The sequence below is a fragment of the Geotrypetes seraphini genome, chromosome 19, assembly GCF_902459505.1.
Source record: "Geotrypetes seraphini chromosome 19, aGeoSer1.1, whole genome shotgun sequence".
NCBI lineage: Eukaryota > Metazoa > Chordata > Amphibia > Gymnophiona > Dermophiidae > Geotrypetes > Geotrypetes seraphini.
In genome coordinates, this window is record NC_047102.1 from 30,691,318 (window position 1) to 30,704,200 (window position 12,883).

General features: G+C 40.8%; 1 protein-coding gene across 3 annotated transcripts in view; it reads left to right on the plus strand.

Moving 5' to 3' along the window:
- Window positions 1-4,339: 4,339 nt before the first annotated feature.
- Window positions 4,340-12,883, plus strand: part of IRF7 (interferon regulatory factor 7) — a 55,954-nt gene continuing 47,410 nt past the window's right edge. For all 3 annotated transcript variants that reach the window (XM_033928107.1, XM_033928108.1, XM_033928109.1), the window contains exons 1-2: window positions 4,340-4,398; window positions 7,252-7,322. In XM_033928107.1, the coding sequence (XP_033783998.1) occupies window positions 7,306-7,322 (17 nt within the window). In that variant the 5' untranslated portion in view covers window positions 4,340-4,398; window positions 7,252-7,305. The remainder of the gene's footprint in view (window positions 4,399-7,251; window positions 7,323-12,883) is intronic.

Genomic DNA, 12,883 nt, shown 5'->3' on the forward strand with positions numbered 1-12,883 from the left:
ACTTTGCAGCAAAGGCAAGCTGGGTTAGCATTTCAAAGGATACATGTGTTCACAGACAGCAAGGTACAGGCTGGGCTAGGCTATGGGAAAATATAGGTCTGTAGTGTCCAGCATACACAAGTGAGGCCAGTATGTCCAGTTTATCCATCTCACTTGGCATAATGTGGGTTAGCAGCAGAGTCTCTGGATGAGACAGGATCCTGCTTGTCACAATACATAATTTAAAACAATACTTGTAGTACTATCAAACACGTGACAAAATTTATAAGGACACTGTGTTGTCATGAGCTGGCTATCATAAATCTTTAACAAAACAAGCCTCAGAAAGACAGGCAGGAAAACTTAGTGCACGCCAGACAATTCAAGCCAAACGGCTAGAGTTCAAAAATCATAGGCTCCTCTTGTGTCCGGGTGGAATCACAGTAAAAAACTCTGAAATTTGAGAAAACCTGAGCTGCACCCGGGCACAGTCAATAAATCACAGAGCTACAAGACAAAACAGTGCCTAACGTGTGGTGAGACAAAAACAAAATACAAAACCAAAAACAAACATACAAAAAAAGCCAAGTACTTAGAACATAAGAATTGCCGCTGCTGGGTCAGACCAGTGGTCCATCGTGCCCAGCAGTCCGCTCATGCAGCGGCCCTTATGTCAAAGACCAGTGCCCTAACTGAGTCTAGCCTTACCTGCGTACGTTCTGGTTCAGCAGGAACTTGTCTAACTTTGTCTTGAATCCCTGGAGGGTGTTTTCCCTTATAATATCCTCCAGAAGAGCGTTCCAGTTTTCTACCACTCTCTGGGTGAAGTAGAACTTCCTTATGTTTGTACGGAATCTATCCCCTCTTGTTCTCTCTACCTTGGAGAAGGTGAACAACCTGTCTTTATCTATTTAGCTGGGAACAGTAGAAGCTTCCCTTGGAGAGGCTTATCAGCAAGCCCTGCAGCATCAACATTTTAACAGATCAAGGCCTCAGTCCACTACTGCACTTGGTATGATCCTCTGAGTTCTCTCTAAAACACTTCAGGCGTAGCTATTACAGCCTCCAGATACTGCTGTGGCACAAATGGACCAGGGCCCATATTCATTTTGGCCCTGCCCAAAATCTCCACTTTCACAGGTTGAATGCCCAGCCAAAATATAATAAACCCTTTCTCTACAAGAGCCTTGTTTTGCGCACCCGTGCTGCTTCAGGAAAAAGGTTCAGCTCAAACAACAAAAAAGAGCATCTCTTTTGACACCACAGTCGTTGTGTCAGAAGAAATGTTCTTTTTTCTTGTTTGAGTTGAGCCCTTTTTCCTGAAGCAGCACGGGTGTGCAAAACAAGGTTCTTGTAGAGAAAGGGTTTATTATATTTTCTACCATTGGCCGGAAGTGCAACCTATGAAAGTGGAGGAGTGAAGTGGAGAGTTTGGGCGGGGCCATTTGGCTTGAGTTGTCTGGCGTGCACTAAGTTTTCCTGCCTGTCTTTCTGAGGTTTGTTTTGTTAAAGATTTATGATGGCCAGTAGCTCATGACAACATAGTGTCTTTGTAAATTTTGTCAGGTGTCTGATAGTACTACAAGTAGTGAACTTTTTGGTGACAAAATTACCTTATTGACAGTTTTTTGCAAGTTAATTTAAAACAATATCATAAAGCCATAAAAACAATAACATTTCATAAACTATAACAAAACAATAATATTCTTCATAACTCAGTCATTTACCAAAACAAACATACACAACACAATAAAAAAGATTCAGTAAAATAATTCCTACTCAATCATTTACCAAAACATTTCTGGAAGAGCAAAGTTTTAACCAATTTCCTGAACTGAAGTAAACTGGTAGTATTCTTTATATCCAATGGTAATGCATTCCACAATATTACACCCTGCACAGTTAATAAAGCATGCCAAATGCCAGTCAACTTTATCTGTTTAATAGATGAAACCTCAAGACTGATCTTATCTTCAGATCGTAAAGTACAATGAGGATGATATATCTGCAGAAGAGAGCTAAGTAGAATTGGACATTTGTCCTTCAACAGCTTCGAGATTATACAAACCATTTTTTAAAAATTATTATTTTATTTATAACAAACCATTTTAAACTCTATGTGATAAGCAATAGGCAGCCAATGAAGATCACACAAGATAGGTGTAATGTGATCAAACTTAGATATGCCCACAATTACGCAAGCTGCCACACTTTGAGCCAACTGTAATGCTTGAATCATATACTTTGGCAGGCCCAAATAAAGTAATCAAACATAGGTAGAGAGAGTGCGCTAGATGTGGTGTATTTAGATTTTAGCAAAGCCTTTGACAGTGTTCCACACAGACGTCTAATAAATAAAATGGGTGCTCTTGGGATGGGGCCCAAAGTGACAGGCTGGGTCAAGAACTGGTTGAGTGGAAGGCGACAGAGGGTAGTCATCAATGGAGATTGCTCTGAGGAAAGGGATGTTATCAGTGGTGTGCCTCAAGGTTCTGTTCTTGGGCATATTCTTTTTAACATTTTTATAAACAATATTGCTGAAGGGCTGTTGGGTAAGATTTGCCTCTCTGCGGATGATGCCAAAATCTGCAATACAGTAGACACCTAGGATGGTGTAACTCTGTGTTCTTCAACCGCCGGTCCACATTACGATCAATGCGACGTTGTCTTCGGCTGGCTCCCTCTTCCTCAGTGCTGCTGTGCACAAAGCCGTGGGCTTTGTCCATTTAAGGTTATAAAAGTCTCTATCATATCTCCCCTCTCCCGCCTTTCCTCTAAAGCAGTGTTACATATCTCGGTCTTGGAGTACCCCCTTGCCAGTTAGGTTTTCAGGATATCCACAATGAATATGCATGAGAGAAATTTGCATATAATGGTTGCAGTGTATGCAAACCAAGTTTATGCATATTCATTGTGGATATCCTGAAAACTTGACTGGCAAGGGGGTACTCCAAGACCGAGTTGAGAAACACTGCTCTAAAGTATACAGATTGAGATCTTTAAGTCTGTATCCATATGCCTTATGACGAAGACCACACTCCATTTTAGTAGCTTTCCTCTGGACCGACTCCATCCTTTTTATATCTTTTTGAAGGTGCGGCCTCCAGAATTGTACACAATATTCTAAATGAGGTCTCACCAGAGTCTTATACAGGGACATCAATATCTCCTTTTTCCTACTGGTCATACCTCTTCCTGTGCATTCTAACATCCTTCTAGCTTTCGCCGTCACATTTTCAACCTATTTGGCCACCTGAAGATCATCATACACAATCACACCCAAGTCCTCCTCTTCTGTCATGCACTTAAGTTCTTCAGTCCCTAAACTGTACTGTTCCTCGGGTTTTTACAGCCCAAATACATGACCTTGCATTTCTTAGCTGCCAAATTTCAGACCATTCTTCAAGCTTCATCAGGTCTTTTTTCATTTTAGTTACATCAGTGTTCTTCAACCTTTTGACACCTAGAACATTGGGCTAAGTCTTGGGCCAGACCCCGCCTATCTCCACCCCAGACCCCGCCTCCATAATAGTACTAATTGTAACACCATTTTTTCCATTCATTTTTCATATACACACAATATAAACATATTAACAACACATAATGGTTAACCACAAAATTAACCTACACAAAGCTCTCTGTGTGTTTCTAACATAGATAATCCCATGCAAATACGGGATCAAAAACTAAAAGTACTAATATATACAAACAAACCCTAAGATGCAAGACTGCATGCAGTACAATCCCAGAAGAAAACAAACAAATGCTTTTCTTCCTGAACAGTGCAAAATACAGACAGCAGATGTAAATCAATCATTAAATTCAAAAATAAAATCATTCCCCCTATTGTTGTTTTCTCCCTCCCTCCATGCTATGTCTTTCCTTCTGGCCTGCTCCCGCCTGGCCGTTTTATGCCACCCCCGGTGTTATCTTTGGGCTGGCTCCCTCTTCCTCAGTGCTGCAGTGCACAAAGCCATGGACAACGGCTCCTTGTGCGTCCCGCGCCTCATCTGGAAGCCTTCCCTCTGACGTTGCAATGTCAGAGAGAAGGCTTCCAGTTCAGGCGTAAGAGCCTCTGCCCACAAACTGCTTATTGATTAAAGACTTGGTAATTTGTACATCATCCCTGCAGTTCTCTTTTTTGTTTGATGTTGACATACAGTATTACTGCAGTTCTGTAGGAATTTTTGCTTGTGTTTGCCTAGAGACATTTAAATACCTACTTGGAGTAAATGTGCATGAATCGAGTCTCTTTTCATTTGAAAGGAAGCTCTGGAATGAGAGGGCATAGGATGAAGTTAGGCTCAGGAATAATTAAGGAAATACTTTTTTCCAGAAAGGGTGGTAGATACGTGGAACAGTCTCCCAGAAGAATTGATGGAGACAGACTGTGTCTGAATTCAAGAAGGCGTGGGAGAGGTACGTGGGATCTCTTAGACAGAGGAAGATATAATGGTTACTGCGAATGGGCAGACTGGATGGGCCATTTGGCCTTTATCTGCCACCATGTTTATTTGTTTCTATATTCAAAAATTTTCCACCAACAGATAATCTCTTAACCTTCTTAGCAAATGAAGTCTAAAAAAGATCTTGGAAATTAACTTCAACATGTTCCTCACAACTGCGTCAGCTCTTCCGCTGACGTCATTTCCAGGTGGAGCACATAGGAAGTGATGTCAGAGGGAGAGCCTCCGAGGTCGAGAGGAGCACATTGAAGTTGTTATGCGTGGCGGTGAACAACTATGGGGTAGGGAAGTGGGGGCAAGGGCATGAGCATGCAGTAGGGGGGATCGGGGAAGGAGTGGGGGGGAGCAGAAACAAGGGCGGGGGCAGGGTGCCTCTGCCCCGAGCTCCCCTCACCCTTGCTACGCCACTGAAGATAGACAAACATGCAACTTCAATTCTGAAGGCTCTGAAAAACAAACTTAGAGGCCCTTTAACCAAGCTACAGAAAGCACGAATGTGTGCTTACTGTGCTGCCAATCAAAATGGCTTAGTGCATCCCACAGTAAGTTGCAAATGTTACCCACATGCTAAAAAAATCTTTTTTTTATTTTTTAGCCAAGGAGGTGTGGCTGGGAGTTTCTGTGCTAATCAGTTAGCACAGCTACAAGTTTCAAGTTCAAATATTTCAAAGTGTATTATAAATTAATACAAATTAATATATACCTACAAAAATCCGATACAGGCACAAAAGGAAAGGGGGATGAAGTACAATAATTAAAGAAAAAGAGAACCCTGCATAAGGGTGCACTAAGGTCACTTTGTAAAAAGGCCTCTTAATGTGTACCAGTGCATGTTAAATATTTTCACAGCTTATGCATTCTCCTTTGGTCGCTTGTGTTCTTCTTTTTATTGGAGTGTCTGGCACTTCAGCTATTTTCAACTCCTGATCAGCTCGCAAATCCATGAGGATTTTGGGAGCCTTGGTCATATACCGTGAGGGAAAGTTTTAATCAATGGATGAGAAGCCTAGTGTCTAAAACAGTGGGATGAGAATCAGGGAAGTCAGCAATCAAATCTCACTGACAAATCTCATTTAAAATAAAGGAATAGCTTAGACTTTGGACAAGGAAATACCTACCTATACCTGAATGCAACTTGCCAAAAGCTGCCACCAGAAAGATGTACAATAAGGGTCTGATTCTGTATAGGACGCCCAGTGTCAGCAGTCGCCTGAGCAGCTTTTGAGAATCTCATACAGGCGCCCTATACAGAATCGCATCTGTCCTAATGGACAGACACCTAACCCCATCTAACCACCCCGATTCTCTAACCAGTGTCCATGTCACAGATGCCATTTAGAGAATCGCATTGCCGCTGAGCTGATCACAACAAGGGAATCTCCCTGAAGGGAACCCCACTACAAACCAGCCAGTAGGAGGGATGCCCACTCCCTCCTTCCAGCACCCCCAAGCCCCCTCCTGACATTGTCCACGGCAGGAGAGATGCCCAATCTCTCCTGCCGGCACCCCTCCAACATCCCCGGCAGGAAGGATATCCACTCTCTCCCGCCGCCACCCTTGAACCCTCGCATACTCTCCATGGCAAGAGAGATGCCCAATCCCTCCTGCAAACCCCTAAACAATCTCCAGCAGGAAGGATGCCCACTCCCTCCTGCTGGCAACCCCCCAATATCCCTGGCAGGAGGGTTACACACTCCCTTCTGCTGCAGGCTTTTTTAAAATGTGCACAGAACACACACAAGAGCTGTGCCTATAAAAAAAAAAGCCCTCCCCATAGCAGGCTCCCCCCCCCCCCCCCCCCGACGGCCCACCACCATACAAGCCTGGTGGTCTAGGGCCACCTCCCCTCCAACATTCCCTGGTACCCATCTGCAAGAAGCTTCCCCCCTGACAGCCTCCCACCACACAAGCTTGGCGGTCTAATGGGCCATTCACCCCCTCCAACCCCCCCCCCCCCGGGTACCTTTTTTTAAAAGATTGGCAAGAAGAGTGCTCACTCACTCCTTTAGGTAGACTCATCTCTTCAAAATGGCAGGCCTTCCCCTTCCCAGTGCATCCTGGGTTGCACTGAGAAGGGGCCTATGGCCCCTTCCCGGTGCACCCTAGGATGCACTGGGAGGGAGGGGTCAGGTGCCTGGGCCATTCAGGGCCTTAGTCCCCTCCCTGGTGCAACCCAGGATGCACCAGGAAAGGAAAGGCCCACCATTTTGAAGAGGCAGGCCTGTTGGTGGGAAAAAGTGAGCACTCCTCCTGCTGGTCTTCTTAAAAAGGTATGAAAGGGGGTCAGAGCCCCGGCCCAATAGACCACCAGGCTTTTTTATATAGGTGCAGCTGTTGTATGTGTGTGGTCTAGAGTCCTCATTCTCATATTTTCCATTGGTTCCTGCATTTCTTCTAACATGACCACTTCAAAAACTTGATTATAGACAAAAAAAATAGTATTATTAAAGTTCTGCGTGTCTGCCTTCCCCTCTCAGGCTTTCTCCTGGTTGACTCTGAGGCCTTGCTCTTTGCAGCTGGTTCCATCATTTTTAACTTACTTCCCAAGCTCCCCATCCATTTTTGTTATTTGTGTTCCGTTTTTGTTGTCCGTTTTCTTTGCTGTCTATCTTTTTTAGATTCTTCTGAGCTTCAAGAAGCATGATCTGTCCATTACTTGTCTAAAATTCTGTGTACACCTGGTATACAAAGCTATGCAAAGAACAGTTCTAATACTTCTTCAATAAATAAATAAATTGAAGCTGCTTGCTGGAAGTGCTTATAATCAGAAATAAGAAACTGACAGGATTTTTATTGTTCTATAAAGGAGAACATCCACAGAACAAGCTAATCCAGACCACAGCCAGAATTTTGCTGTAACATGGCAGGAAACAACAGGTGAGCTACTTCCAGGAGAATCGGCTGAACATTCAAATCATTATTACATTACATTAGGGATTTCTATTCCACCATTACCTTGCAGTTCAAAGCTGATTACAAAAGAATTATCAAGGAAGTATTACAAAAAGATCTTATCAAAAAGAGATTTGGTCATTTTCAACGAGAATAAGAAGTGAGTATGGCTATTTGTTTAGGATAGTTGGCTTTAGTGAGAGGCGGTGTTTGATACTTGTGCTGTTATTTCTTTTTCAGGGATTTCTTGAAGAGTATGGTCTTTATTTATTTTCTAAAAGTTTTGTAGTCTAGGGATGCCATCAGTAGATTGGCGATTTGGTTGTCTAGTTTGGCAGCTTGAGTGGCTAGTAGGCCATCATATAGTTTTTTTCCGTTTGATTTCCTTAATTGGGGGGTATGAGAATGGGGTGTGAGTTTTCCTATGTCTGGTTGAGGTGCTGTGTATGAGGCGGTTGTAGTTTGGACTGTCTCCGTATAAAGTCTTAAATAGTAGACAGTAGAATTTAAATTGTATTCTTGCTGGGATTGGAAACCAATGCGATTTAAGATACGCTTCTGCAATGTGGTCATGTTTCTTCAATGAGTAGATGAGTCTTAGTGCGTGTTTTGGATTGTTTGTAGTGTTTGTTATTGTTGCAGGGCAGGGGAGATAGAGGATATTACAGTAGTCTAGTAGGCCTAGTATTAGGGACTGTACTATGAGCTGGAATTGTGTTTTCTCGAAGAATTTCCGAACTTGTCTTAAGTTTCTCATGACTGAAAATGATTTTTTTATTGTTTTATTGATTTGCGGTTGCATGGTACAGCATCTGTCAATTGTTATTCCTAGTAATTTTAAAGTGGGTTGTATGGGGTAGTTGATTGCGTTGATTTCAATGTTGGTTATGGTTGGTATTTTGTTGTTTTCGAGGAGGATGAATTTAGTTTTGTCTGGGTTCAATTTCAGTTTGTGATCTTTCATCCAGGTCGCTACTGATTTTAGTGTTTGGTGTATTATGTCTGTCATGGAGGGTTTTGGTTGATCGAAGGGTATGAGAATGGTGATGTCATCTGCATAGCTGAATGAGGTTATGCCTTGTTTATCCAGGTGGGAGCTGAGGGAGGCTACATAGAGGTTGAAGAGTGTAGGAGATAGAGGGGATCCTTGGGTAACTCTGCAGGGGTTTGACCAAGGTTCAGATTTTTCTTTGTATGATTTTCTCTATAGGTTCTTGATTTTAGGAATCCTTCAAATCACGAGTATACTTTATCTGTGATACCTATTGTATCTAGGATTTGTAGTAGGATGTTATGGTCCACCAGGTCGAATGCAGAGGTCAGGTCTAGTTGTATGAGCATCATTTTTTTTCCTGTGCTGAGATGTTGTCTGGCTGTGTCTAAGAGAGATCCTAGTAGTGTTTATGTGCTAAAGTTGGTTCTGAAGCCGGATTGTGTGGGATGGAGTATGTTTTGGTTTTCTAGGTAATTGGTGAGGGATTTGGCAACTAGTCCTTCTATTATTTTGACATAAAGTGGAATAGAGGCAATGGGTCTGTAGTTGGATGTTTGGTCTATTGGTCCTTTAGGGTCTTTGAGGATCAGGGTGATGATGATTTCGCTGAGGTTAGTTGGGTAGTGGCTGCTTATGAGCGTGATTTGTATCCATTTTAGAAGAAAAGCACGGAATTTTGTGCTGGATGTTTTTAGGAGATATGGTGGACAGTTGTTGAGGTCACAGGATGCATGGCTGTATTTTTTGTAGTATTTGTTGAATTCAGGCCATTGAATGTTAGGGGAATTGAGACCATATTCTGTCTGCTGCAGTTGAATCTCTATCTGTGGGGAGAATTGAGATTTATATAAGAGGGGTAGGGGTGTCATTGAGGGTAGCTCTTGCATTTGTGATTTTATTTTGGAAGTGTTCTGCTAATAGAGTGGCTGCTAGTCTTACCCTCAAGCTAGGAATCCAGGCACAGACTGAGTCTTTTGGGAGACCACTGCATTTAGACCCTGAATCCCATCTGTAGGTATTGCTATTGGGAGTGACTAGCTGATTCCCTTCCCCAATAGTGAGGAATGTGAATGCCTCTTCCACAGTATCACAAGCCACATCTGGAAACAGCATATAGTTTTATTATTTATATTCCACCTTTTATACAAGGAGATTATAACAATATATACATACGGTCTGTGTCTGTATATGGCCATTTGTTGGAGGATGGGCTCGGGAAGGCTTCAATGGCTGGGAGGATGTAGATGGACTGGAGTGAGCTTTGACGGCAACTTCAGTAGTTGGAACCTAAGAACAGTACTGGGCAGAGCTTTGGATTCTTGCCCAGAAATAGCTAAGAAGAGGGAAAAAAAAACCAACAAATTTTTAGATTGAATCAGGTTGGGCAGGTCGGGCAGGTCGTTATCTGCCGTCATCTACTATGTTACTATGTAATTAAAACAAACAACAAAATCAAGACAAAATCAGCAGGTCTTATACATGGGTTAAGATTTTAGTTATACAAGTAAAAGATTCTTTATTCGAAATCCTTGGGACCAGGCATATTTTGGTTTTTCGAATGATTATGTTAAGTCAGAAAAAGACAGACCATAAAATTGCCACCAAACTTTTTTTAATTTCAAAACAAGGCACACATTAATTACTTTGAACACTTTGTTGAACTGGCTGACATGTCCCTGCTTCAAACTTTCATGTAGGACAGATATAAAATAAAATATAGCAGTACACATCCCAGCAATTTTCCAACACTGACAACAGCTGATGAATGAGCACCATGTTGTTTATGGAAGGAGTGTGCACGACTGAGAAAAGAGTCACACTTTTCACAAAGGACCCCTTTTACAAAGCTACTATCACAACTTTGTAAAAGGGGCCGAAAGAGTGCACATTACACTTCAAGGTTTTTAAACATAAACTTATTTCAAACAGTCTTTCTTAGCCAAAAACATCTACCATTCATCATCTTCTGTATGCTTTTGGCTATCTGACGATGGTGCATGAGCAGTGGTAGTCTTTTTAAAGACTTCTCCCTGCGTCAGCTGGTCACACATTTTCACCAAATCATCAAATTTCCAGTTTAATAAAAATTTGATTAGATTGCAAAATCGTAATTCAATGCGATTTACAAATAATGATAAAATTGGGGTAAAAAGAAAAACACTTTTATCAAACCAGACAGTTAAAACAATTTTAGATCAACCAACCACATAAGGTAAAAAATAAATAAAGAGTTAAATACATTTATAAACAAATAAAAAGGGCAAGGAGATGAAACAATAGCGTGGGGAAAAGGTTACCTGCTCAATTTTCATCTATCATCATTACTAGTACTCTAACACACTTCCTGAATATATAAAATTTGCATAACTCAGTTAAAAGCGTCCTTAAAAAGCCAGCTTTTCAGGAGACTTTTAAACTTGCTAAGTAATTTTTCTTCCCTTATATTGATTGGGAGCGAATTCCAGATTTGAGGGGCCATGAAGGAAAAGATCGTGTCTCTCCTTGAATAAATGAGTCTCAGTGAAAGGACTAAGAGGAGAGATTTCTCTTCCGATCTTAAGAATTTTGTAGGAATATAAGGGATTAGAAGCCTTTCTAAGAATGCAGAAGCTTTATTCGTTAAAATTTTGTGTGTAAGTAGCGCTATTTTATATGTAATTCTATGATTTACAGGTAACCAATGCTGTTCCTTTAGAAGGGGAGTCACATGATCAAATTTTTTCTTTTTAGTAATTATTTTTATTGCCGTGTTTTGTAGGATTTGTAATCTACGTATTTCTTTGAAGGTTATTCCTTTGTACAAAGCATTGCAGTAGTCAATTTTTGATATGGCTAACAAGTGTATTAAAATGTTCAGAGATGATTCATCCAGAAATGAGGATAGTGATCTTATCAACCTTAACCTATAGAAACAATTCCTGACAAGTGAACTTATTTGCATACAAGAACAGGGGAAACAAAACCACAAAACTCAAAAGAGCAAAACCAAAGTGGAATTGTCCAATCAGAATGGTGCACAAAAAAAGTGTCTTTCAACTCATCTGATAGATCCAAATGCCTTTTTTCATCCAAATTGACTCAATGGGTCATTGAGTCAATTTGGATGAATAAAGGCATTTGGATTTATCATTTATTTTGGATGAATAAAGGCATTTGGATCTATCAGATGCGTTGAAAGACACTTTTTTTGTGCACCATTCTGATTGAACAATTCCACTTTGGTTTTGCTCTCTCAAGTGAACTTATGCTTAAATCTTTTATTGATTTTCAATTTAAATTTCAAGTATTACACTTGTACAGAAAGCAATAATAGAATAGATATTAAATACAATGTAAATATAACTCATAAGTTAATGAATTTACAATTTATGCTCAAGTCCTCAATTTAGGATCCAAGAATCAAAGAAAAAATGGCGAAACAATAAAAAAAAAATACTAATAATTACATAAGAAACTGAAAGCTATAGCGCTGAAATGAGGTCATCAATAGTCAAATTATAGGGCTCAAAGATTGCTTACATTCAGACGAGACATTGCCACAAAGTTTGTCAGTTGGGATGGTTCAAAAAACACATACTTAAGAGTACGGTAACACACAATACATTTACACGGATGTCTCAAATAAAAGGTCGTACCCCAAAGATATAACCCCAGGTTTCAAAAGAAGAAATTCACGGCGGCGCCTTTGCGTCTCGCGTGCCAAGTCTGGAAACATTTGTATTTTGTGACCAAGGAAATCTCAAGTGAACTTATTTGGTCATAGTAATTCAATTTCTGGTCCAAAAAGACCCCGAGTATCTTTACCTTAGTGACTTCTTTAAGCGTACTTTTATTGATATTTATGCTGGCTCCTAATTTCTGTCCCTCCCTACATGGGAATAGCATAACCTCTGTTTTAGATGTGTTTAAAGGCTAACTTGTTGTCATGTAACCATTTGGATATTTTCGACAATTTCATATTAACTGCTGAAATTTCTTCAGCTGAGTTTGGATCCAAGGGATGCAAAAGTTGGACATCATCAGTGTAGGCAAATAGTGTGAACCCAATTGATTGGCTAAGGGTTAACAGAGGAGCCAAAAATACATTAAAAAACAAGGGAGATAAGATTGATCCTTGCGGGATCCCAAAACTAGTTGCAATTGTATTTGAGGATGCATTATTAAATGTCACTTTTGAAGATCGTTCTGAAAAATAGGACTGAAACCATTGGAGAACAACATCAGTTATTCCCAATGATCCGAGTCTACTTAGAAGACGATGGTGATCTATAGTGTCGAAAGCTGATGATAAATCTAGGGATATATAAGAAGAACCGATTGGTGATGATCCCAAACATAGAGGACAGAGGATGTCAGGCCAATTAGAGAGTTTTCGGTCGAATGATGTTGTCGAAAGCCTGTTTGATGTGGATGCAATGTTCCTGTTGGGATTTTTCCTCCGGTGTTCACAAGGTGTTCATCATCACTACTATCCTCAAGTTTGACGTTATTTAACACCATTTAATGCTCAACAGTTGTCAATATTCAGCACTTCATTAATATCGGCTGCCTC